General features: G+C 35.4%; 1 protein-coding gene across 2 annotated transcripts in view; it reads right to left on the bottom strand.

The window, feature by feature from the left end:
• Positions 1 to 27,830, bottom strand: part of LOC126828368 (cyclin-dependent kinase 17) — a 162,691-nt gene that overhangs the window by 67,860 nt on the left and 67,001 nt on the right. For both annotated transcript variants that reach the window (XM_050558137.2, XM_050558136.2), the window contains one exon: positions 20,497 to 20,624. In XM_050558137.2, coding sequence (XP_050414094.1) covers positions 20,497 to 20,624 — 128 coding nt within the window. The remainder of the gene's footprint in view (positions 1 to 20,496; positions 20,625 to 27,830) is intronic.

Genomic DNA, 27,830 nt, shown 5'->3' with positions numbered 1-27,830 from the left:
CAAGGGCCATAACTTTGGCATTAATTATTGGAAATCGTTGAAAATAAATAGGATTCTTCGTCTCATGACCTTAAACACTGTATAAATTCAAAGTCAATTGGATATTAACTTTGGCCTCTAGAGTGTCAACAAGATTTTTTGAAGTCATCAAGGGCCATAACTCTGGCAGTAATTATCGAAAATCGCTGAAAATGAATAGACTTCTTTGTCTCATGACTGTAAACACTGTGTATAATTTAAAGTCAATCGGATATTAACTTTAGCCTCTAGAGCGTCCAGAAGATTTTTTGAATTCTTCAAGGACCATAACTCTGGCAGTAATTATCGAAAATCGCTGAAAATGAATAGACGTCTTCAACTCATGACCTTAAACACTGTGTATAAATTTAAAGTCAATCAGATATTAAATTTAGCCTCAAGAGCGTCCACAAGATTTTTTGAAATGATCAAGGGCCATAACTCTGGCAGTAATTATAGAAAATCGCTTAAAATCAATAGGCTTCTTTATCTCATGACCTTAAACACTGTGTATAAATTTAAGGTCAATCGGATAGTAACTTTGGCCCCTAGCGTGTCCACAAGATTTTTTGAAGTGAACAAGGGCCATAAATCTGGCAGTAATAAAAATAATGTTCGTATATTGTAATTTTTGCGCTAAGCCATTTATTTTCTATAAATGACTATTTGGCGTTGACCAGTTGGATTGGCCTTTACGTGTGAATATCGGTATGACCTTGACGCTCACCCCGACTTAAAATTTCCTATCGACCTCGGGACTTTTGCGCTTATATGTGCCATACCCCTATTTCTTGCTGTATTTTTGAGGTTAATGTCTGGGGTGAAAGCAGAGAACTCGAACTTTTCAAAGTCAGTTTTTGGACATTTGACATCGACTTACACTCTGTAACCATTTTAAATGGCCATCATGGACCTTTACTGGCGCTAGGGCACTTTTGCACCACCCTGCGGGCTATTGAATCGACCATATTTCTAGCATTAAATACACAGTCAAAGTCCCGTACATAGACCAAGTCGTTATCACGAGCATCTATTTATACGGCAATTCATTTTTCAGAATTTTTGCTAGTGATTATATAGTTGATGACCCATACACCTGACAGTCTCTCCATTATTGCGAAAGTTTGTTCTCCAGACGTTCTGGTAGATGACCCGTAAATCTAACATACCGCCATTGCCATCGTCCCTTTGTGTTTAAGTCTTTTAACCCGAGGGAGCAACGGTGGCTAAGTGGGTATGTCGTTGGCTCGCTAGCCTGGAGGTCGCGGGTTCACTCCCGGTGTTGGCTGAGGAAGTTCATCAGTGGTGCAGGACAGACGGCCTGACAAGGACAGCTGTCTAGTCGTTCGGATGGGACAGAAAACCGAGGTCCCGTGCTCAAATTGGCATGCACGTAAACGATTCCTTGGCAGTTGGAATTCGACATAAGAGTAGGCTGTGGCGCTGCTGTATGGGAAAAATTTCTGTCATAGCACACCCGGTGACACACCATATGGCGTATGCCCATCTTCATTAGCCCAGTTGGAGCAGAACAGTAGGATGTTAAACCTAAATGCATTTAATTTCTGTTAACTTTCCATACAGCGTTATCAAGAACCCTTAGTACTTTTGTAAAATATAGGCCTATTAGTATTACAGACATGTACAGGCTGAACTTTCTCACATCATCCAGAAAAAGAAATTTTTGTAAATTAGTGTGACACTATAAAAATATTAAATTCCCCACCCCTCCTTAGAATATTAAGTAACTGTTGTTTGACACAAGATATTTTAATCTATAAAAATTTATTAAATGTAAGAAATCGTGGACGCTGGTTATCGTTGGGTTTTCAATATGATCAAGTAACCGACAGTTATTGCTGAAATAGAAACAGCGATAAACTAAAAAAATTTAAATTCCATCTCAATAATTAAAGATAGGTTGCCAGGCAATGAAACATACGCTCACAGCAGCTAAATCGTCCGAGCGGTTGACAAGGGTTGTCGGATATTTATTCCTTTATAGGTAATTGGGGGCCTTTACAAAACAGTTCCATACAGTCTGTCAGATTATAAATTTTGTCGTTTGAGGGTTCACAAGGTTCTACAAACTAAAACAAGGGTCTTAACTCTGGAAGTAATCTACAGAAATTGTTGAAATTTGACAGGCTTTTTCGTTTTACTAATTTAAATAATGTATATAAATTTCATACAGAAATGCATATAAATTTCATTCAAACGTTCACAAGGTTCACAATCGTCATAACTCTAGAAATTATTGACTGAAATTGCTGAAACTCAATAGACCTCTGTTTCACAACCTTAAATGATACATATAAATTTCATACATATCGGATGATAACTCTAGAAGTAATAAACGGAAATTGCTGAAATTCAATAGGATGGTGCAACAAAGTGAAACAAGATGACTAGTCATCACCATCCCGCGCCCTTGAACTTGTTTGGAAGGCATAAGGAAAAACAACTTCTTGGAATATCAATGGGACTAGTCAGAAGATTCATACTCTGATCATAGTAGCTCGGCAAGGCAAAGTCGCTACTCTTTGTAAGGATTGCACAACAACCTTTGCCTACCTCAATCAGCTGCTGTATATTAAACATTTTAAAAGCTTATACATCAGAAAATACAATACTTTAATAGTTTGATGTTTGTATAAAGTTTTAAAAAGATTTCTCTGAACAGATAATGAAATATGCACTACAAATGAAATCGGGACAGAAGGAAGGTCATCAAAAAATAAAATAATAGGTTGATGAATGTAAAAGTGTTATAAAGGTATCTTGAACAGTTTCTGGGATATGCTCTAGAATAATAATTATATACCAAAAAATAATTCAAATGTGTAGTAAAAATCATTCAACAGATAATTTTTTTCCATCGCAACGCAAAAATTATTAAATCCGACAAATTTCTAATTAGCAAAAGGCACAACTACTGTAATAGGATGATGTGTGTTCAAAGTTTCAACAAGTAAGAATATATATATTCTGAGCACAGTAGTTCTGCATGTCGGGGTTGCACCATCAGTTGCGCCCAGCGTCTAAATCTTTAGACAAATCTCATATTCCGACACATGGAATATCAATTCACAGAATTTCATACTCAATCTTCTTGCAATCTGAATTAAATTCATTGCATCAAATTCAGCTTGATTTAGAATATATGCGTTAACCTGAGCCATAATAACTCTACGCTTTATGTTCGAGAACTGATGACGACAGGCGAAATCAGATGAATCAATTACAAACTTGGCTGGCTCTAGGCTTAGTCTTGCATTTTCTCACCACGACCATCATACTGACCACGCCCGTTGACTTCTTTTCCAATGCGTGCCCTCTGCGTTTCACTGTATTCTGACCAAGCATTGTGTGAAAGGATCAAGGCGGTGGCCTTTAAAATTGTGTATGGGGTGAGGGCCATAAGTCAGGGTCAAATGTCCAAAAACTGACATTAAAAAGTTTGATCTGTTACATGACCTTGACCCACAAATTTGACCCAGTTATCTTTTCTGAAGGGCATCGTCTCTGCTTTCGCCTCGAACATTGACCTTGATAATATGGCCATGCACGTATAAACGCAAAGGCCTCGATATCGATGGGAAGTTTGTAGTCAAGGTCATGGATGGTTAGCGTTGATGACCGGAGGTAACCACGACCTTTCATATTGACCACACCCGTTGACTTCGACCCAATCATCGTTTATCAAGGGCATCTTCTTTGCTTTCACCTCAGACATTAATCTCGAAAATGCAGCAAGAAATAGGGGTGTAGCACATATAAGCGCAAAGGTCCCGAGGTCGATGGGAAATTTTAAGTCAGGTGAGCGTCAAGGTCACACCGATATTCACACGGAAAGGCCAATCCAACTGGTCAACACCAAATAGTCATTTATAGAAAATGGTGGCTTAGCGCAAAAATTATAATATACAAACATTATTATTATTATTATAAAGTTGTCTTGTTATTCGGTCTAAATAGTCAACAAAGAAAATGGCGTTGAACGGATAAGATTATTTCTACGGCAGAATCTAAAAGGTCGGTAAAAAAATGAAAAATTTCAAGTCTCTACGACCACAGGAACTGGTATAGGTGCGAAAGTGCAATAGCACCGGATATCCTTCCCCTTGTATAAGAACACAAATTATACACGGTCAAACACAATCAACTATCGGACCACTGTGAGTTGAAAGCAAAGGTTTCTTAAAGCTAACTGGTGCTCACACATTTGTCTTGCCCAACCTCACATATTTGTCGCTTAATTTGACTGACAGTTATTAATAATAGGCCACTCACAAGCTGGAGTTTCGTAAGATGCTGACAAACATTTTTCATATCTTATTCCCCTCCGTTTTCTAGTAGAGAAGGTGACACGCACACATGTCATAGTTGATCATAATGTATGCTTGACAATTCGCTCTTTATAGCTTTTGTTCGTATGGCCCTGTACTTTGTGGTAAACAGCAAAATCTCTTAGTTTCATATAGAACTCCATTTAGAAGCTCAGGAAACTGCCAAGATATCTCTCTTCTGGTCATTGTAAACACAAGTTGCTGTATATATTGCATCATTGTATTCCCATGTCCGTGGTCAAATGGTACTATTCATACACTTTGACTTGACTGTTGAGTCTTAAATTATAACAAAATTGCCAGAAACACTCACCCGCCCCAGAATGAACGTGTAGCTGCACTATTATATCAGCAGTAAGCACTAGTCAACTTTTAGAAACATTTGCTTTCAACTATGGTCCAATGGTGGATTGTGTTTGGCTGTGAAGCTTTTGTGTTCCTATTAAGAATACAAGGAGTAGAGAGTGTCTTGAGGTAGTTCAAAGCTCATTCTGCAGTACTCTTACTGTTTTCTTCCGTGGTTTCCTAAAATGGCCCAGGGCGGCCATCTTGAAAATTCCCCAAGGGTGCCAGTCACTAGTCAACTTTTAGAAACATTTGCTTTCAACTATGGTCCAATGGTGGATTGTGTTTGGCTGTGAAGCTTTTGTGTTCTTATTAAGAATACAAGGAGTAGAGTCTCTTGAGGTAGTTCAAAGCTCATTCTGCAGTACTCTTTTACTGTTTTCTTCTGTGGTTTCTTAAAATGGCTCAGGGCGGCCATCTTGAAAAATCCCCAAGGGTGCCAGTCACTAGTCAACTTTTAGAAACATTTGCTTTCAACTATGGTCCAATGGTGGATTTCAAAGCTTTTGTGTTCTTATTAAGAATACAAGGAGTAGAGTGTCTTGAGGTAGTTCAAAGCTCATTCTGTAGTACTCTTACTGTTTTCTTCCGTGGTTTCCTAAAATGGCTCAGGGTGGCCATCTTGAAAAATCCCCAAGGGTGCCAGGTTGGCATCATCCGGATTCTGAATCTACACATATCGAAGATATATAGTCCACAAAAAACCTATATTTCAATAAATTACACACCTTTTTAGGAAACTTTATTAGTTTCCCGCAAAAATGAGCCTCCATTTTGAATTTGGCCCCCTAGTGGAATTAGTCGTCACTTTTAGGAGGAATACCCAAGCTCATTGGGTTCAGCGGGTCGAATTCTTATACAGAGACCACCTTCAAGCCGAGGTCTGAGAGAATCTGTCACAAATTTTACCCCACTAAATAACCAGAAAATACCTCATGGTGGCCATCTTGAATATTTAAATTTCCCCAAGAGTGCCAGGGTGGCATCATCGGGATTCTGAACCTACACATACTGAAAATATATAATCCATCAAAAAACATTAGGTGGACTATATTTCCAGGTGTGTTGACCTGCTGCCAGACTATTATATGGTAACTCACTGAAAATAAATGCAAGAGGAAATAGATGGGTAACTGAAAATAGATCAAATTTGTCATTGGAAAAAAATGGGTAACTAAAAACAGATACTGTATGTTGAGGTAAGAAAGGGGACAGCAAGTATGAGCACAAGATTCATATGTGACCGCCCACAGCAAATTGAGTTGCAATGAGGAAATTTTGGAAATTGAGTTATTGTTATTTGTACATTCTCCAACTCAATACCTTCAATTTGATGTATAGTTTATTTGAATCAGGCAAAAATTGACTGAGCAGTGTCTGTTTTAAGCCACCCAACTCACCAAAGTAAGTTATGAGAAAAATCAAGTCAAAGATTTGGTATGTTAAAGATAGGTTGCCAGGCAACAAAACATACGCCCACAGCAGCTAAATCATCCAGGCGGTCGACAAGAGCTGTCGTATATTTATTCTTTTGTAGGTAATTAGGGGGCATTTAATAGACAATTTCATACTGATGACATTATAATTTTCGTCGTTTGAGGGTTCACAAGGTTCTAAAAACTAAAACATGGAAATAATCTACAGAAATTGTTGAAATTCGACAGGCTTTTTAGTTTTACTAATTCAAATAATGCATATCAATTTCATACAGATCGGATGATAACTTTTATCGTTCGAACGTTCAACAGGTTCAACAAAGTAAAACAGGGGCCATAACTCTAGAAATAATTGACAAAAATTGCTGACATTAAATAGGCTTCTTCATTTCACTAATTTAAATGATACATATGAATTTCATACAGATTGGGTGATAACTTTTGTCATTCAAGCGTTCACAAGATTCAACAATGTGAAACAAGGTCCATAACTCTAGATGTAATTAACAGAAATTTGCTGAAACTCGATAGGCTTGTTAGTTTTACTAATTTAAACAATACCTATAAATTTCATACAGATCGGATAATAACTTTTGTCGTTAAAGCATTCACAAGGTACAACAAAGTGAAACAAGGGCCATAACTCACGGTGTAATTAATGGAAATTGCTGAAATTCAATAGGAATCTTCGTTGCACTAATTTAAATGATGCATATAAATTTCAAACAGATCGGATGATAACTGTTGTCATTATGATTATAGCGTTCAGAAGATTCAACAAAGTGAAACAAGGGCCATAACTCTAGATGTAATTAACGGAAATTGATGAAATTCAATAAGCTTCTTTGTTTTACTAATCTAAATGATGCATATGAATTTCATACAGATTGGTTGATACCTTTGTCGTTAGAGCATTCACAAGGTACAACAAAGTGAAACAAGGGCCATAACTCTAGATGTAATTAACAGAAATTGCTGAAATTCAATAAGCTTCACAAGGTGCAACAAAGTGAAACAAGGGCCATAACTCCAGAAGAAATTAACGGAAGTTATTGAAATTAGATAGGCTTCTTCATATCACTAATGCAAACAACATATATCAATTTCAAAACAATCTGATGATAAATGTAGTCTGTAGAGTGTTCACAAGAAATTGTGGACGACCGACAGGCCGACAGACGGACGGACCGACAGACGGACGGACGGGGGCGACGGCAATATACGACCACATATCCATATGGGCGTATAAAAAGCAAAATCCCATAGCAACCAGGCCATCTATTTGCTGTTTTATCTTTGAATATTGTTTACTAGGGGTTTTCAGTGGTGCTGAAGACAAAAATTGTAGTAAAAATTTGATCCAACAATTTCCGCCATCTTTTTTTTCAAAATGACAAATTTTCGAGTTTTCACAAGTGTTGTGTTTATTAATGTCATTGTATGGGTTTTTAGGGGTGCTACATCAAATAAATTGCAGTATAAGAATCAATCCGATAATACCCGCCATTGTTTTTCAAAATGGCGACCAAAATGATAATCGTAGTAGTAAAATTTTATCAAACAATATTGACCATTTTGTTTTATCAAAACGGCGACCAAAATGACAATTCTGGTTTTTTTTTCACTGGATATTTGTAACCGTCTGGTGCAATATCATTTTATATGTTTTATAAGGCACTTTATACGAATGTTGTAGCATAAGGGGTCGACTGGACTGTATCCTCCATCTTGTTTTTCAAAATGGGCACCAAAATGGCAATAATTGGAGTTCTTATACTTGGTACTCTATAATGTAATATATCATTTTAGAGGTTTTCGGGGGAACTGAATACGAAAATCATGGTTTTGGGTCGATGCAACGAATATTTTTCATTTTACATATTCAATACACCTTATGAAAATAGTTATTATAGCCACGGTTACGATACCAGTGTATAGATAACTGTAAACAAATGCTATTTACAATGGATATAATTGCATTACAAGAATTTAATTTATTAATTCATCGGGCATGGGGGACTGTTTGACGTTCGAGAATGGAAAAGGGGGTTGTGCGAGCTCTCAGTTAGTTGCAAATGAATTGAATGCACTGACATCTGCAGTTTTTAGAAAAAGCATTTTGTCGTTTAATATCAATATTTTCTTCTTTAGGTTTTCAAGGGTGCTGAAGACGAATATCGTAGTAAATGCACTCTTTTCATAGCAAAACATCCACAACACATGCGGCATATTCACATTTCCTATGATAGCGTTATAATTTAAAACAATCTATACATTAGTAGTCTAAGTTTGTATATTATAACTTTGGTGAGATTAACGCCTCAGTTAATCTCATCAATTAATTAGCACCTTGGTGCTAGTGGTCAAAACATTAAGGTTGTTGATTGGGTAATCAAGTTTCGTAGCCTATCTTAATCATCAAAGAAGTCGCCACAGCTGTACGACTGAATTAAGATTTTGCATGTACAATAGGTCTGTTGTTATTTTCAGGTACCGTCCCTAATAGAATAGAAATTTCAATTTCATTGGCATGAAATGCTTACTTTTCGTACATTTTGGAGGCGGTAATTAAACAATGGCAGATTATTTTTCCCACACAATAATTGTCGCGTTTCGACTCATTGGTCGTTCTCATTTTTTTCGACCCATGGTGATAATAGAATTTTAAACAATAATATCCAATACGCATTCTGTACTTTGCTTGCCGTATGAAGCGACAGTAAACGGAAAGAAAGTTATTGGCTATTTTGTTTATTTCCATTTAAGGCCTATAACAGACAAAACGAGATATTAAATAATCACCGCTTTGATTAATTATTCGGAGTAAATAACGAGTTGTTGGCGGCCTTATCATTGTTAATTATCAATCAACTAATCATTAATCTGTGAGAAGTGATTACAGATTAGGCCGCGGTTAATTATTTGTTTCTCATGACCCGCCCGCATGTCCGTTTTCATCCGTAATAATTACGCACTTCCATAATTATTTTGTCAAATTTAGTGAGGTCCAAAATTTGTCCTTTAAAACTATATTTGTTTGCCTTTAAATATGAACAATGAATTGACGTATTAAAATCCACTATTTATCGATGAACATGACACCGTAGGTAATAAGTAAGGTAGGCTAGAAGTAGAATGTGAAAAAATACACAGAGTCCATCCGCAAAACGGAAGTGATAAAGCCTATCATATCTGTCATCCATACCAAGGAATGGTAGCTACAACATTCACCATATATATACTCTATAAGGCACTTGTCATTTGTGATAAAATTCACAGAAAGATATAAATATCTTTTAGTATTACTCAATGACACAAACAGCTTGTTGATTAATTTACAAAGTTTTGATTAACACTCAACGGCTATCTATATACGATCAGAATTAAGTTGTTTTCTGCCACTTCTCAGGGTGAATCGCATGTCAATACCCATAACATTGACAAAATCTAATTTCCATCACCCACTTGAGCCTCGATGCGGCCACGTAACCAAAATGCTTTGCACGCGTTGTCTGGGCCAATCAGCAAACGAGTCGTGTTGGCAGCATAGCAACAAACAGAGTTTGTTTACATTTTTAGGGGTTTTAAAACCCTTTTGTATTCCTTCAAAATGAATTCATCGGCAATACTTTGGTCATATTGATAAACTAGAGATTCTCCGCTTTACAACGATGCCAAGCAATGTGCAAGAGGATTGGCCGGTCGTCCCGTGGCGACCAGAGAAAAATATCTAATTTCACTGAGAATATTCAGAAAAAGACAGATTTAAGAATACGGTACTCTTATAAAACGTCCAAATAAAGGTGTTTTAAAATGTTTTATTGCTATTTTGATTATTTGGATCGATAGATTGTATAATTATAGCCTCATTTTTGTGAAAATCTCAATTTCGACCAAAATCAATATTTCACTTATTTTGTCTTTATCTCATTTGTGGATCAAGCGCATTCCGACTCAATTTGCCGTGGGCAGTCACATATATACAATTTAAAATGATTCCCAAAAGGTTCCAACTAATTTACCTTTCCGTTAAAATAACATGATTTTCTTCTTACAAATTTGTTAAACATTTTTAAATCCTACCACACAAATTTTCACCAAACTAGATTCAAATCTGCACATTGAACAAACAATACCTACTGACACCTTAATAGCAGAAATGAAGTGTAAAAACAGAAATAATCACAATTTGTGAATCCACCAGTTCCATGGAAACCAGAATTTGTCGCCGGTGAACAGTTTTTCGCACATCATCTATGTGTTATTTAGTTTAACTCAGAAACAATAATTTATCACAGGTCAAACATTTAACTTATTAACTGTTTTCACTATAATCTAGTATACTCTCCAACATCTGAAATCCTATCATTTACAATACAAACAAAAGTAAAGAGATAATAATAACAATTATCTAATAAAAGCAATATTACATCTCCAGTAATATTAACAACTGTACCCAATATTAATATTAATTCTAATCGACATATGTTTCACCCTATCAATGATTAAGCTAATATACAAATATAAGAAACTACTAGACATAAATTTTAAAACAGTTATAGATCCTAATCATATATTATAAATAGTTCAACCATATTCAATTTGAAACGTAACAATGTCTTGATATTATGTCATCATTCAATTTTTCACAACGTTTTTTTATTGTTTCATGTGAGAAAAACCTTGTGTAATGGGGTTGTCACACATTGACGTATAGCATCAGCATATGCCAACGCATGAGAAATTTAGCAAACACGCGGATGTACGTTGAATACGTTTTTAACAAGTTACAAGCACGCTGAAATATGATGGTATAAGTTGTTGTATGCCGAATGCGGCCCAAATTTTGTGCATGTATAAAATTGTTAGCGTATGCCGGCGTATTGCTTACACATAAGGGATAAGTTAGAAGTATGCGACAGGTAAGTTAGGCACGCGCTCACGCACGTTACATGTAAGTTACTCTTAAGTTGACATACGTCGGCTACCAGCAGGGCAAATGAGCAGCGTACGCGTAACTTATTTCTAACCTACCAGCAACGTACTTCTGACGTCCTTACTGAACGTGTTTGAAACGTGGGTAGAGATGAGCATGTGCAGAAGTCTACAATCATGGCGGACCCTGAGAGCCTGCGACGAGAGTAACAAATAGCTTGAGAGGAGGTCGAGGCCTGCTTGTCGTTAAGGGCTTGAGAGGATGTCAAGGCCTCAGATGCCTCCACAGATACTACTGAGGACGCAGAGGATCCTGCGTGAGGGCGATATTGGCTATCATCGTCAGAATGTTGGTCAGATAAAGATGGAGACGAGGGTGGGCGTGGAGGTGGTAAGGATGAAGATTGCTAAATACACTTACATTGTACGATTTCTTCAACATACCTGTTTTGCATTTCTTGTGTGGGGTATTATATTAATATATTATATATTGTACAATTACATATCTTCATAATTCCGATTAGTCGCTAAAACTTATGGTTTTTAAGCTTTTAACGTTATGTTATCTGGATTATCGCCCTTATTATTGTGATTTTTTATCACCTTCTAAGATATGACGTCATTCTCAGTCAGCAGACGGCTGTCCCTCGAGACACTCTACATTTCCTATTTGCTTCTTTGTATTCAGTTGTGTTTTTGTTTTTGTGACAATGGAACATGTACCCTATATGTATTGAATACTGAAGCGTTTCTTGATTGAATTTAGAGTTTAGACTACTTTTTTGTACATTTCACCGATGTGGTTACTTGTATAGTTGAATTTTACTACATATGCTTACATTTGTATTTCGTGTAGCATATAGCAGATCATGAGTCATGCTGGAATTACACAATGGGTTCTTTGGGTTGTATTCCTAATTGTTTTCAAATTTGAGTGAAGTCTGTGTCACTACAGACCCGGGACTGTACAGCGCAGTGGACGCTTACGGCTAGCCCCTGGATCCATTCACTTTTTTGAATTGTCTGTTTGTTTGTGTTTTCCTGAGTATGATGTCCTGTCCGTGTATTTGTTCTTGTGTAAATTTTGTGTGCTGCAGTCCCCCTGCACTTACCATTAGGTCGGCCCCTTCCTGCAACTTTCCTTGATTTTTTGGGAGGCATGTTGACCTATCGACATCCACTTCAATAATTTGATATCTGACGTCACGTGGTCGTCGAAGTACACTTCAACACGCTATGCACAAGTTAGACTAACGTCGTGCATGAGTTCCGCACAAGTCAAGAACGCTAAAAATTCACTGGGCACACGTTGTCATATGCTTGTATTAAGTTATGTTTACATTGGGGATAAGTTATGAATAAGTTACTCATATGTTATATATTCGTTCAGGGTGTTTGAAGTGTGTTATATATGCGTCCAAAAAGAACGTCTTCTTGGTTTTCAAATTCAATTTCAGCGTATGCCAGCGTGTTGGATAATTATTTCATACGTCGGAATAAGTTGTCTAAAACGTTATAGTGTGATAGGCCCATTAAGAATGATATGTTGTTCCTGTATAAATTGATGACATTTCATCACATTACCTATAACCTTACATACTGTACCCAGCAGTGATGGGATTTCGCCCGTATATTCCAGACATGTCCGACACTATTTTCCAAACATTCCAAATTATCCAACCAGGAATATGCCCAATTGGACATCAAGACATGGTGAATAATATTCAAAATTCAAAAATTAATATAGTGTACTTAGTGTATAACTACCACTCAACTCATGGCCAATTATCGTTCATTATAGGCTGAATTGATTAGGTAATTAAGTGATCGACATATTTATCGTGTTATACCGTCTATACACCTATCTTGATTAACTATTTCATCTGCCTTGATTGGCTGACTTAATCCTTTGTCGGACAATTCATCAATCCAATCCTGAACAGAAGTCATTGCTTCTCCTTTGTTGGACTATATATCAATCCAATAAGAGTGATTTTAAACTTAATCTACGTGATAAACCTGTGATTTCTCCACTGTCAGACGTTTCAATCTCCTTGATGTTGGCCGATAACACGTAGAATATAGTCATATATGTCACATATCCTAATTGTATATAACACCCCAAATCAATATACATTGTATCTGATAACTTGTCTGTTATACTTCTTCAGTGGAAGCTGAAGTTAAATAAAGCTATTTCACACACACACACATGGCGGTTATAGTACAATAAATGAAATGAAAGTAGAAATCTCGCAAAACACAAGAAATTAAGAGATGTAAACATGCCGAATCTCATACGTCTGATGTCGGAGGAAAGATTCTATTTTGATGGCATATTCTCTGATTTATGATATTTTGAAATGAAATGAAATGAAATGGGGTTTAATGTCCTACTGTTCTGCTCCTATACTGGGCTAATGAAGACGGGATGATATTTTGAATGGGCTTTATGTTTTTAAATAAATAAATAGACATGCTAAGATTGCTAAGAAATGTTGACGAATATTTCGATTGGAATAATGTAATAGTAAGTGCAGAGGGACTGCACCACACAAAATTTACACAAAAACAAATACAGTGCACTCCGTCACGTCCGACCTCTGATCACTCCGGCACTCTGTTACATTTGACACCAATATCATGTCCCGATTTATTTCCTTATTACTTCAGCCAAAAAATCTCTGGGTAATTCGACCTCTGTACGTTCCGGATTACGACATCAATCAGCCGTCCTGTCGTACGATTTCCATTGAATTGACACCGTATAATCCAGTCTTCAATCGGTGGGTGTGAAGCAAACACTTACCGATCAATTATCCGTGAGATTAAAACTGGATGGGTGTGAAGCCACAAAAGATTAACAAGCAATCACCAATCAATTATCTGTGAGATCAGAACTCGCTACCATGGGTCTTTGTTGATTACTTTGATAATTTTAATCTCTTGTACGACAGTTGTGACAAATAATTAAGAATATCCACGAATTTTCCCCCGAATTCACAGTCGTAAAAATATTCCTAGCACCTGTTGGAAACATTCGTTGTGCATGCCAATTGAACCTGAATAACCTATAAGTCTGGTCACCCTATGGATCTCTTCAAACCGTGTGACGACGACCTGGGGATGCTCGATTCACAGTCCGGAACGTCCCAAATTGACAGAATTGCAATCGAGTGACGCATGCGTTGTAGCCCGAAGTACCAATTTTCACTCGATTGTCGCTATTTTTGGGATTGAGAGAATTCAATTCCAGAACGTTCAATCGAGTACGCCCATTATCAATGAACACGTGATAGCAAAGACAAGAGTGCGATTGATCAACTGAAGAGAGAGAGAGAGAGAGAGAAATGAGGTATAACGGCCATTCAACACAAACTGGGTCATTTTGGGACTAACATATGGTTTAACTTTATTTCAATAATTCGCTTGCGCGTAGGGGTCTTTAGCAGTGGGAGGAAACCGGAGGACCCAGAGAAAACCCATGAGGTTGGACAGGCGACCCTACTCCTTGTCACGTACAACTGGGGATTCGAAACCACGCCAGTTGACTCAATGACAGGCCTTATGATACAGCGCGAGCGTGATAACCATTCGGCCACCCAACCACCCGCGATCAACTGAAGACGGCGAAGAAGATAAATTAACGACAGACTTGACCTATTTAAAATGCCTACGCATGTACACTTAAATGAAATAAAAATTAATGTAAAAAAATTTTGAATGTACAGAAAGGTTTATCATTTTTAAAGGAAATAACATTCTGGTGATTCGAAGTTCTATGTTCGAAGCTACATTATAACAATACTTCCGTTTTCGAAGTTACAATATTTCTGGTTTTGAGAAAACTGGGTATTCCGACACTCTGCGTAATCCGACATAATGTAACGATCCCGTACGATGTCAGATGTGACAGAGTGCACTGTACATGGACAGGACATCATACTCAGGAAAACACAAACATACAGACAATTCAAAAAAAAAAAAGTGAATGGATCCGGGGGCTAGCCGTAAGCGTCCACTACGCTTTACTTACAGTCCTGGGTCTGTAGTGACACAGACTTCACTCAAATTTGAAAACAATTAGGAATACAACCCAAAGAACCCATTGTGCAATGCCAGCATGAGTCATGATCTGCTATATGCTGAGTTGCGATGTTAATTTGGGAATGACGTCATATCTTAGAAGGTGATAAAAAATCACAATAATAAGGGCGATAATCGGAATAATTAAGTTATGTAATTGTACAATATATAATATATTAATATAATACCCCACACAAGAAATGCAAAACAGGTATGTTGAATAAATCGTACTATGTAAGTGTATTTATAAAGGCATAAAATTAAGGGAGGTAATTCAGACAGGGTTAGGTAACTACAGCAAATCTAAAATAAAATTTAAATTGGATCATTATCCAGTATGTAGTCGGTTATATACCTACAAGAAATGTCAAACTTGGTGTGTTGAAGAAATGGAAGTTTTCAAATTTCTTTTAAAATGCGTAATTGTGTAGCGCCTTTGGCAGTGCATTTAAAGTAAAGAGATTTTATTCGGGAGAGAAATAGTTCCTTATTGATACATATTGTCATAAATTGTAATAGTCCGGTGGCTGAAGGGGGAGAATCGCCACCCGAGCTGTTAATTTATGAGACCAAGTTTTTCTAGACCAGATTTTTGCGTAGATTCCAAATCTGGGTGGTGATCAGGCGTTTGAGGGGGCGTTTTCGAAATATATGGGGGTCCAATGTCTACAATTGGAGGGTAATGTCATTATGTTGAAATAAATGATTATCATGTTATAATAAAACATAAATTTCTAGGACTGTCCATCTCTAAAGAAGTGTGTATGATGCCCCTGGACAACCGTTTTGATTTGTGGTGAAGTGGGGTGGGGTGGTAAAATTGGCGGGAAATGAGCAAACGTTGATTAAAATGATGATTATCTTAGAGCTTGATGAAACATCTGTAAATATGTTGATAAGATTCCTCTTGTGTGGGAGGTGGGCGACGGGGTGGGTGCCCGAGGGGGAGGGGGCAACATGTGTTTTTTGTGGACAGAAATCGTTTGGTTCAAAATTGACCTTACAAGTTTAAAAGTGGTTTCTCGTTAGCTTTTTCGTTCAGTACCTATTTCGTCATTCAAGAGATCTGAAAATGTAAATCAAAAACACACTAAATCAGAGATATGTTTAGATATTAGTTTATTCTTAGTCAAAATCAGGGGTCATAATATGAGCGGGATAAATATCTTCTTGGTTGCTGACCAACAGCTCGCATATATCCTTTGCATATGCTTCAGATACCAATTCACATTATAAATCTTCATTCCCGCCATGCAGCAAAAGACCAATACGGCAAGGTGGTAATAAAGAATGGTCTGCTATTTTTTTCACCCAGAAATCCTTTCTTCTAGCGTCATCTACTGATGTATGTCGCCTTCCGCGATATTTTCTACCTTTGCCCGTTTCATTATCGATCAGAATATGTATATTTGGATCATTGTTTGTGAGGAGAACGATTGGGATGTCTATTTCGCCCAAGCAATAACGCAAAATACAATTTGTTTCAGCGCCTCCATTAATTTGCAATGTGAAGAGGAGTAGGTAAGCTTTTTTGGTGTCCTCATGGTTTGTTGTCAGTTCTAGGATATTCTCGACACTTTCAATACCAATCTTGATATATTTTTTTTATCCAATCAGGATTAGTATCTTGGCCTATATGCTTTCAGTGGTAATGACTACCTGTCGTTCTTTTTCTAACTTTCTAACAAATTTAAAGAGCTGGGACAGACAAATGATGTTTCTGATGACGTAATTGCTGGTGTAGAAACAAATGTTTGTACCATGTACAGCGAAAGGCGACTTACATCCGCAGATGACACCAGAAGAAAGATTTTCTGGAGGAATTTTAATTGTGATGAAAAATATTGAACCTTTCTTTCTTTATTACCATCTTGCCTGAGTAGTCTTTTGCTGCACATTAAATGCAACAATTATGTTGCAACAATATGGAGACAGGCTGCAAAACCAATGGAATGAAGATTTACAATGTGAATGGGTATCTGAAGCATATCCAAAGGATATATGCGAGCTGTTGATTAGCCACCCAGAAGATATCTATCCCGCTCATATTATGAACTTTGGTTTTGAATCTTCTGATTGTATATTTCGTTTGTTTTTTCTTATACTTTCGATGGCCTACACTACATGAAGATCTGACCAGTTCTACTGGAAGGTCGCGCCAGGAGTTATACGAGCGGCTTTTGACCCTATGACGTCAGACATTGATTAATCAATCAGCGTTGACGTAACAGACCGTTTCATTGGCTAATTTTGAACCAAGTGGTTTCTGTCTCCAAAATTACACCCTCTCCCCCACCCCATACAATGGGAATCTTACACCCATATAAAGAGGTATACAGCGAAATTAAAATGTAATGTTTTTACCAAGCCCTAAGAAAATCATCATTTCCCGCCAATTTTACCCCCCCCCCCCTCCATACACGCTCACCTGCTACCCCCCACCCCACCTCCCCACAAGTAAAAACAGTTGTCCAAGGGCATCATACACACTTCTCTAAAAGATGAACAGTCCTAGAAATTTATGTTTTATTAATATATAACATGATAATCATTTATGTTAACATAATGACATTGCCCCCCCCCCCCCAATTGTAGACATTAGACGCCCTATATCTCGAAAACGCCCCCTCAAACCCCTGATCACCACCCAGATTCGGAATCTACGCAAAAAACTGGTCTAGAAAAACTTGGTCTCATAAATTCACAGCTCAGGTGGCGATTCCCCCCCTTCAGCCACCGGACTATAATGCCTGTGAATAGAAAACACTATATACATGTAGCGTGGTATCTGGTATGTTACTATAGATTGACGGGTATTTACTACTTCAAAACCAAATTTGTCCGTTTTGTCGAAAATACCGACATTAAATTTATTGTTAATTATATTGATGTCCAGGTCAAGAACAGATGCATTTATAGTACTGGAATTTTCTTTATTTAATATTAGTTCAGGAGGATATATTCCACTTTTATATTTTTTAGAATTTCCGTTATCATTGATAGGTGTTATGTCATCAATGTATCGGAAGGTATAGTTTAAACTTTTAGCTACTTTGTACTCTGTTTTTCTTTTATAGTCTTGAAAGTAGAATTCGTATTTAATTAAATGTGCATTTGCCATAAATGGGGTCGGGGAAGTTCCCATTGGTAAACCAATGGTTTGTTGCATTATCTGATCCCCAACCTCAAATATGGCATCGACAGGCGTTAGAACAAATCTATCTTGAAGAGAAGCAAGACATTCAACTGCGGATGTATTATTTAGGACTTCGGGTGGCGGGTGTCTTGGGTTAAGTTTTATATATTTGATTCTTTTTGACAAGAGATCAAAAACAGTGTTTTTCCATTCTCCAAACGATTCTAATGGTGCACAAAATTTATCAGACCAAGCTACTATGCATTTCCTGATTTGAGATTTTAGATTATGTAACTTTTTGAAATTAGTTTTACTTGGTTGTTCTAAAATTGTGGTCCAAAAGTTTTTTAAGATTTTTATCTTCAACAATATCAAAGGTTCCTGTCAGTATATGGTCATGAAACTTGTCTTTAAAGGGAGAGTTGGCGCATTGACATGTAGTATTATCGTAATTGTTAAATAAATTTTTGTACATTAAGGTTTTTCAATAGTTTGATAGTAGTTAAATATTTTATTAGGAATTGGAGGTAAAAATTTGTATACGACTGTAGGTGAAATTTTAGGAATAGTATCTGGTATAGATTTAATTACTGATCGGTCTCTAAAGATTCTATTCAATTCAATGTCTTGTATATGTTTATCTGTAAAAAGGATTTTACATAACACATCAGGTTTTTTCTTTTGAACTTTATGAGGCTGTATTGAAAGCTTAGCTGAAAATTTACTATTTATCAAATCGTTTATAACATCGCAATATTGACGAAGAAAGTGTTCATTAAGTTGATTAGAATAGATGATATCCTGTATGAGGACACCAAATTTCTTAGCTGTAGATTTTTTCAAAGTGTGTATAATTTGTCGGGCTAGGTTGCGCACAAGCTGCACAGGACAATTTGTCGGAAGTATGGCATTGACATACAGAATACAATTCATTCAAAATACTTTCTGGGTCTTTTTGAAATTTCGATTTTTTTATAGAACGTTTTTTATTTTGAAATTTACGATCAAGTTTTTTGTAACATACATTATGCAAGAGCTAAATCTGTCTATTGCAGGTCTTTCTTTAGGCCTGAAATGTTATCTAAATTATTAATTAGACATTAATTAACCTATCCAGACCATAATCAACTAGTTGGCATCGCTAGCCTGCGATCTTTAGTGGATTATGAGCCTATTTTCTGCATAACTTTCCTTCACGATTTAATGATTAAATGGATAATCAAGACTATGCTGTTTATCGTACTGACTTTAGTAATGATGATCAAGGCTAGCCGGAAATTTCAACCGCTTAGTTCTCAGTGGATCAATTTGAATGAAATTTTCAGCAAATTGCCTTTACATTATCTAGTTTTTAACTATTATAGTAAGAACTGCCAACTCATTATCAAATCTCCCATAATGTATCTTTAATTGTTTCAGACGATACGTGTGCTGGAGTCGAATCCGATTATTCAGCAGTTGGTGTCACCAGCTCGTTGTGGTAGAGTGACATTTACTGCAAAATAAATTTCGGAATTTCATTTTTTTACCTTCCGTATGTAAGTCTAATGACCCGAAAAATACGGTAATTTTGGAGGAATTTGAAACAGGTACGGATTGGCAGTAGTTGGCACACTTTCATTCTATGGTATTACAATGTCACCTAATTTTGTAGGAATATTATTGACATAAATTTGAATACCGTACAGGAATTAAACATAAAAAAAATAACGAGGTGCGCCTTTTTTTTATTACATATGAATTTGAATATTTTCTGGACACGTGATTCATAATTTTGGTTTGAAAATGCTTGCTTAAATAACGATGAGTTATGCCCCTTTATTTTCGGGAAAAATATCTGACAAGAATAAATTTGAAATCCCATCACTGGTACCCAGTAATCATTATCTGTGATGTGAGTTGACTTTAACAACATTTGAGGAGATGAGAAGGGAGGGGGCAACATTCACTCAATACTAAATCATTTGGGTACTACAGTATGGTATTGGTACAAGTATATCTTTATTTCATTAAATTTCCTACAAATGGAGGACACCAGAGACCAAGAGAAAATCTTTGTCATGTATACCTATTCCCTTGAGCTCACAATCTACATAGGTGACAGACCTGTAATATGCCTGATGCCTTGGATAATTTGGTCTTCCACGCACTCTTATTATTTTATACATTTTAGCAAACAAGGCAATCTTACCTCATTTATTCTACGGTTTTTATTTCTTCGTTTAACAGGAGATATATTATCATCTTTTTCATCTGATGTTCCAGACACCTCTTCACTCTCACCATCAGAGCCAATTCGTGGAATTTCATGAACTATACCTGTAATATAAATTTTCACTGTATTCTTTTAGATTTATAACTCAAGAAGAAGTATATAGCCATGCAGCACTCTTAGAATAACAAAGATAGGTTGCCAGGCAACGTAACATACGCCCACAGCAGCTATATCATCCGGGCAGTCAACAAGAGTTGTCGCATATTTTTTACTTTTTTCTGTAATGAAACATTTATAATACATTAAAATCTGATTAAGAGTAACAACTCATTAAGTAATTATCAGAAAACCATTAGAATTTGTTTGGTTTTTATAAAGTTCTGCCTCATGCTAACGTTTAGTATACGAAACTTTTAACATCATGGATTTAGCTGTTCAAGTCATAAAGATTCATTGAAAATCAATATACTTGTTCGTCTCAAGACCTTAAACTCTGTGTATCAATCTGAAGTCAATCGGGTGATAACTTTAGCCTCTAGAGCGTCACAAAATTTTTCAAAGTGATCATGGGCCATAACTTTGGCAGTAATTATCCGAAATCGTTGAAAATCAATATGATTCTTCACTTTATGATATTATGATATTAACTTTAGCCTCTACAACGTCTCATGACCTTAAACACTGTGTATAAATTTAAAGGCAATCGGATATTAACTTTAGCCTCTAGAGCTATCAAACTTTGTACTTCAATATAGTACAAGGAATTAGGGAGATTTTGAGTTTTATCTGTAGGATATTACTGAGTAATGATTTGAACATAAATCTTACAGACAAAATCTTTCAATACGATACCTACTCTCATCACATCAAAATATCATCAACACATCAAAATCTACTTAAATAATAGAACAGGCAACACAAACCATTATACATGTAGCAAATCTCAGTCTACAAGATGGACGAGGTCTCCATTTATTGATCTCATAACATTAAGGTCAGATATAAAAACAAAATTTGGATTTTTTAAGACCATATCAAAGTCTTTCACAGTTATTGTATGCTAGCTCAGAATTACTGATAATTTCCAATATTGTTCAACTAATCTAACTTAACAAGATTCAGAGTTTGAAATATCATGTACACATTACAAAAATTTGGATTTTTCACAGTTATTGTATGCTAGCTCAGAATTATTGATAATTTCCAATATTGTTCAACTAATCTAACTTAACAAGATAAGTAAGATCAGAGTTTGAAATATCATGTACACATTACAAAAATCATGACATCTCACAACCACAAGAATGGAAAAGCAGAATACATTCTTTAGAAATTTGGAATGTCCTGTTCAGTTCTCTCAAAAAGAATCTACCAATTTCTAATTGTTGGAATAGTACAAAGATAGGTTGCTGAAATTCAATAGGCTTCTTCGTTTCATTAATTTAAAGCGATAATTTCATATTTTCTAAGAAAGTCAAAACATAATTATTTCTATGTCTTTTGCTCAATAGGTTGTCAACTCACTATTATACGATCATAGGTATTATCCTCCCTCTTAAAAATCCTTTGACCCCAGAAATAATAACACAATTACCTCCCTTGTTTTTCTATTCCCCCCATGGAATAGCTATCTTCAAACGTTAGAATTTGGAGTTAAAAATGATATTTTTGCCAATTTCTCAACTGGCAATAGTGAATTATAGGATTAATAGGATTATTCTTTAACAAGGTAGGACTGTTTATAGATACCATCTATTTTAAGGCTTTATTTTAATAAATTTTAAAAATATAACTTAAAAATATGAAATTGCAACTTTAAATAATGCATATAAATTTCAGAAAGATCGGATGATAACTTTTGGCTTGAGAGCATTCACAAGGTTCAATAAAGTGAAACAAGGGCCATAACTCTTTACTAGACACTAAGCATCTCTATAATTAATACTGACAAGTTAAAATTCCATTTCTAGACATTTGGTCCTAATCAAAGATCTCCTTACTGACAGACATACAAAATCATTGTTTCAAATCTTAAAGTGACACTACAACTGCGACGCAGTAATGACGGGTTTCACTGGTGCCACGTTACCCTTGAACTTATGTCACTTTCGGTGCCTCGTTACCCTTGAACTCATGTCACATTCGGTACCAATGAAACCTTTAAACAGATTTCAACGTAAGCATTGCACACGTGTTATGAAATGGACGTAGAATCTACCAAATCCAGCAATATCAATTCCATTTATACATTTGTTACCATGCGTTAGATATGTCAAAAATGTGATCCTGACAAAATTTATTACTAACTTACCACTAAGTTAGCTGACTATCTAATGGGAACCTAAAATGTGAAAAAAGTTTTAAAAAGTGATCCTGAAAAAATTGGTTATTTCTCGACAAAGAAAGATGGTAGAAGCAATTTTTGGACATCTATATGATCGTATTGATCCAATCTATATGTCCATTGGAATCAAATATAATGTTAAACGAATAATAAATATAACTCACTTCAAAAAATATTTGTTTTGAAGGCTAAAAATACAGTTTTTGCCAAAATGACATTACTTCCGGTGATAATGAAAATGTTAAATTAGTTCCATGAAATTATAAATGGCATCAGGCATCACATGGTGAAAATTTTATGAAAATCAAATAATAATTGACACTTTTATAGACCAAAAACCTTGAAAAGTGACTTGTAGAAAATCGTCTATTTCTCTGTAACCGTAAAAGTTAGGAACCATTTTGTGGTATCTGTATGATCGTATTGATTCATTCTATTTGTTGATTGCAATCAAATGTCATAAATTTAAAAACATTACAAATCAGACTCCTCTGAAAAAAATATCTGTTTTGAAGGCTATAAATACAGTTTTTGCCCATATGACGCCATTTCCGGTGACACTGAAAATGTAAAATTGGATCGGCCCTGTCAAAAATGGCATTAGGCATCATATGGTGAAAAAAAAGAAAATCGGATTAAATTAACTCTTTTACAGGCAAAATAACGTGAAAAGTGACTCATGCAAAATAGCCTATTTCTTGGCAACTGCTAATATTACAAACTAATTTTGACATAAATTGTCATCGTATGGATTAATGCTACAGGTTCGTGAAAGTTGTCAAGAAATATTTTAAAATATGAAAAATATGAATGCATTGTAAATAGCTCATTTTTACACCTTTTTTCAGCTTTAAATCAAAATGATGCAAATGCAAAACCAAAATAAAAAAAACAAAACAAAGAAAGACATATTTTGCGTCTTTAGTATGAGCATTCATCTTGATCTATTAGATTTGTAAACATTAATATTTGCTTTTTAAAAGACCTTTCGACATGTCAAAATTGAAGTTTTGGGCAAAATTACGTCACTTCCGGTGCCGTCAGAAACTTTTATATGTAGAAGTAAGTTGAAAATTTGCACCAGGTGGGCTTTTCTTTTACACAAATCAGGGAATAAATAATTAACCCAGAACCCATACACTGAAATTAAAATGCGAAAAATCTTAAAAAGTGATCCTGACAAAATTGGTTATTTCTCGGCAAGGGAAGGTGTTAGAAACAATTTTGTGATATCAATATGATCGTATTGATTAATACTATTTGTCCATAGGAATCAAATATCATAATTTTACACCAATAATGAATATCGCTTACTTCAAACAATTACTTGTTTTAGAGGCTAAAAATACATTTTTTGACAAACTGACGTAGTCCGGTGATAATGAAAATACTAAATTACTTGTATGAAATCGTAAATGGCGTTAGGTATCACACAGTGAAATTTTTATGAAAATCGAATAATAATTGCCACTTTTATGGACCAAAACCTTTGAAAAGTGACCTGCTGAAAAGCGCTTATTTCTCTGCAACTGAACAAGTTAGAAAACATGTTGTGATATCTATATGATCGTATGGGTTCATTCTATTAGTTGATTGGAATCAAATATCATAATTTTGAAAACATTACAAATCAGACTCGTTTGAATAAAATATCTAATTGAAGGCTATAAATACATTTTTTGCCCAAATGGCGCCATTTTCGGTGACAATGAAAAAGCTAAAATTGGTTTGAACTCGTCAAAATTGACATTACGCATCAAATGATGTCATTTTTTTATGAAAATCCAATAATAATTGGCTCTTTTACAGGAAAAATAGCGTAAAAGGTGACTCATGCAAAATTGACCATTTCTCGGCAAATACTCATATTACAACTAAATTTTTACATAGATTCTCTTCGTATGGATTAATGCTACAAGTTTATGATAGTTGCGAAGAAATATTTTGAAATATGAAAACACTGAATGGGTTGTAAATAGCTCATTTTTACACCTTTAAATCGAAATGGCGCAAATACGAAACCAAAATTAAAAACAGCGAGTCCGACATTTTGTGCGCCTTTTGTAGGGACATTTATCTTGATCTATCAGATTTGCAGAAATTAACATTTGCTAGTGAAAAGACGTTCCGACTCGACAAAATTGGACTTTTTAGCAAAATTGCGTCACATCCGGTGCCGATAGAAAACTTTACCGGTAATAAAAAAATTGAGAATTTGTACCATGGAGCATATCAACTTTGTTTTATAAAAATCGGACAATAAATAATTAACCTAGAACCTATAAATTGAATTAGCCAATAGCGGCCAAGAAAAATTATCGAGACAAAAAATGTTCACAATTTTGATCAAATCAGACGACCCCTTAACCCTGGGTAAAATGCCATAAAAAAATTTTCATTAATAAAAAAGTTTTTTGTCAAAATTTAAATTTTCAAAATTTGGCACCTAATATCTCCGAAGATTCGTCGAAAATCAAAAATCTAAACTACCGTAACTATGTGCCTTGTCTCAGGCTATGTCAAAATGTATCCAATGTTAAAATCCGACGATTATTGTTAATATTACTGCAATATTTCAAAAAACGACACTTTTGGCGTTTCGGACATTTCGCATAGTCGCAGAACGTTCGAAATAGCTTTAATCTCTAAGTCACACCCACTTAGACAAGTAGTTTCTGAGATATGCTCAAGTGGAAAAAAAAAAATAATAATAAGAAGAATCTTAACAAAAACAATAGTGTTTCACACAAGCTACGCCGTGTGAAACCCTTATTAAAATATATATAATCTGAGGACTTATACTTGTCTCTGTCATATGAAATATTAACAATACTGAAGACATTGGTAATAATTATTACCCATGCCAAAATCTATTATTTACAATGGTAGGCCTGCTTGTAGCTTGTGTGTTTGTAACTGACCTTAATAGTTATTAAAGTGAAACAAGGAAGCAGATTATAAATTTAATACTAATCCATATTGATCAGTTCATAAATCTTCACAAAGTTCTACAAAGAGACACAAGGGCCATATTTCTAGAAGTCATTAAAAGAAATTTAAAAGGTTTCATTAGAGCATTCACAGGGTTCTACAAAGTGAAACAATGGTCATATCTCTTAGACATAATTAATGGAAATTGCTGAAATTCAATAGGATTCTTCGTTTCACTAATTTTAATAATTCATACAAATTTCATAAAGATTGGATGATAACTTTTCTCATTAGAGCGTTTACATTATTCAACAAAGTGAAACAAGGGCCATAACTCTAGACCTATTTAACGGAAATTCAATAGGCTTCTTCATGTTACTCATTTAAATAATGCATATGAATATCATACAGACCGGATGATAACTTTTGTTGTTACAGTGTTCACATGGTTCAACAAAGTGAATCAAGGGCCATAACTCTAGACATAATTAACGGAAATCACTGAAATACAATAGGCTTCTTCGTTTCACTAATTTAAAGGTTGCCCATCAGTGTCATACAGATCAGATGATAATTTTAGTCGTTAGAGGGTTCACAAGGTGCAATAAATTGAAACAAGGGCCAAAACTCAAGAAGAAATTAACAGAAATTATTGAAATTAAATAGGTTTCTCCATCTCACTAATATAAATAACATATATCAATTTCAAAACAATCACATGATAAATGTAGTCTATAGAGTGATCACAAGGAATTGTGGACGACGGAGGACGGGGACAACGACAAAATACGACCACATTTCCATGACAATGTCGAATATACATATAGCATGTTAGCAATAGTAAGTTTTCAATTGTTAGCACTCCAATGTTGAAACTCAGTATGGTATAAGATATGTATAATGTGTGTATCAGGTGAGATAATTTGGGTTTAAAAAATCAAGCCCATTTTTATTTTCAAGTTTGCACCCTGAAACACCATTTCATATAAAATGGAAATATTTGTAAGCTATAAATTTGAGAACCACAAAAATTAAGATATAAATAACAGCATTCAATTGGCACAGGTTGGAGATTTCATGGAAAGTGTCTTTTTTAATAATAATAAAAGTTGGGTTTTTTTTATGTAATATTTAAGTATTAAACAAGCCAACAGTGAGGCTGATGTCCCCCGCCAAAATCCCAAAATAAACAGATGACACATATTAATTAATCGCACATTTTTTTTTTTCAAAAGTATCAAGCAATCAAACTGATTTTCAACTATACACTAAGTTTCATCACTCTCTATCATATAGAATCAAAGTTATCTTGTCCCAAAGCATTGACCAATGAAATTGCTTAGCTCTGCTTAGCTTTAGCTCGAAATGTTAATCATTGAACTTAGTCAAGGTAATGATATAATGAATCTGTACCTGGAGTCCATCACTCTTACTTAAATATAACCAAAGTTATCCTGCCCCAAAGCATCAACCAATCAGATTTCTTATCTCTGCTTACTGTAAGCAGAGAATGTTTATCATCAAACTCCATCAAGGCATTCAGATGAACGCCTACGCCAAGTTTGAACATTCTACCTCAATTAGAAGGAGAGTTATTGTGTTCCAAAGTCTCGACCAATCAAACTGCTTATCGCTCTACTTACCCTGAGCAGAAAATGCTCATTATCGAACTTAGTCAAGGTATCGATGTAATGAAACTATACACAAAGTTTCATCACTCTCACTTAATTAGAACTAAAGTTATCATGTCCCAAAGCATCAACCAATCAAATTGCTTATCTCTGCTTACCCTAAGCAGAAAATGTTCATCTTCGAACTCCATCAAGGCATTGACCTACTAAACACCCACAACAAGTTTGGACATTCTAGCTCAATTAGAAGGAGAGTTATTGTGTCCCAAAAAGTGTGATGGACGGGCAGATAGAGTCATTTTAATAGTCCCCTGCTTTCTTCGAAAGGTGGGGGACAACAAGGCAATGTACCGACTATTTCTATTTTTCTCATTTTCCCTTACTAGTCCAGGAGATATCAGTAA

This window comes from Patella vulgata, chromosome 7 (assembly GCF_932274485.2).
Source record: "Patella vulgata chromosome 7, xgPatVulg1.2, whole genome shotgun sequence".
Lineage (NCBI taxonomy): Eukaryota > Metazoa > Mollusca > Gastropoda > Patellidae > Patella > Patella vulgata.
Note: the sequence above shows the minus strand (reverse complement) of the source record. Positions and strands in the feature narration are given on the sequence as shown.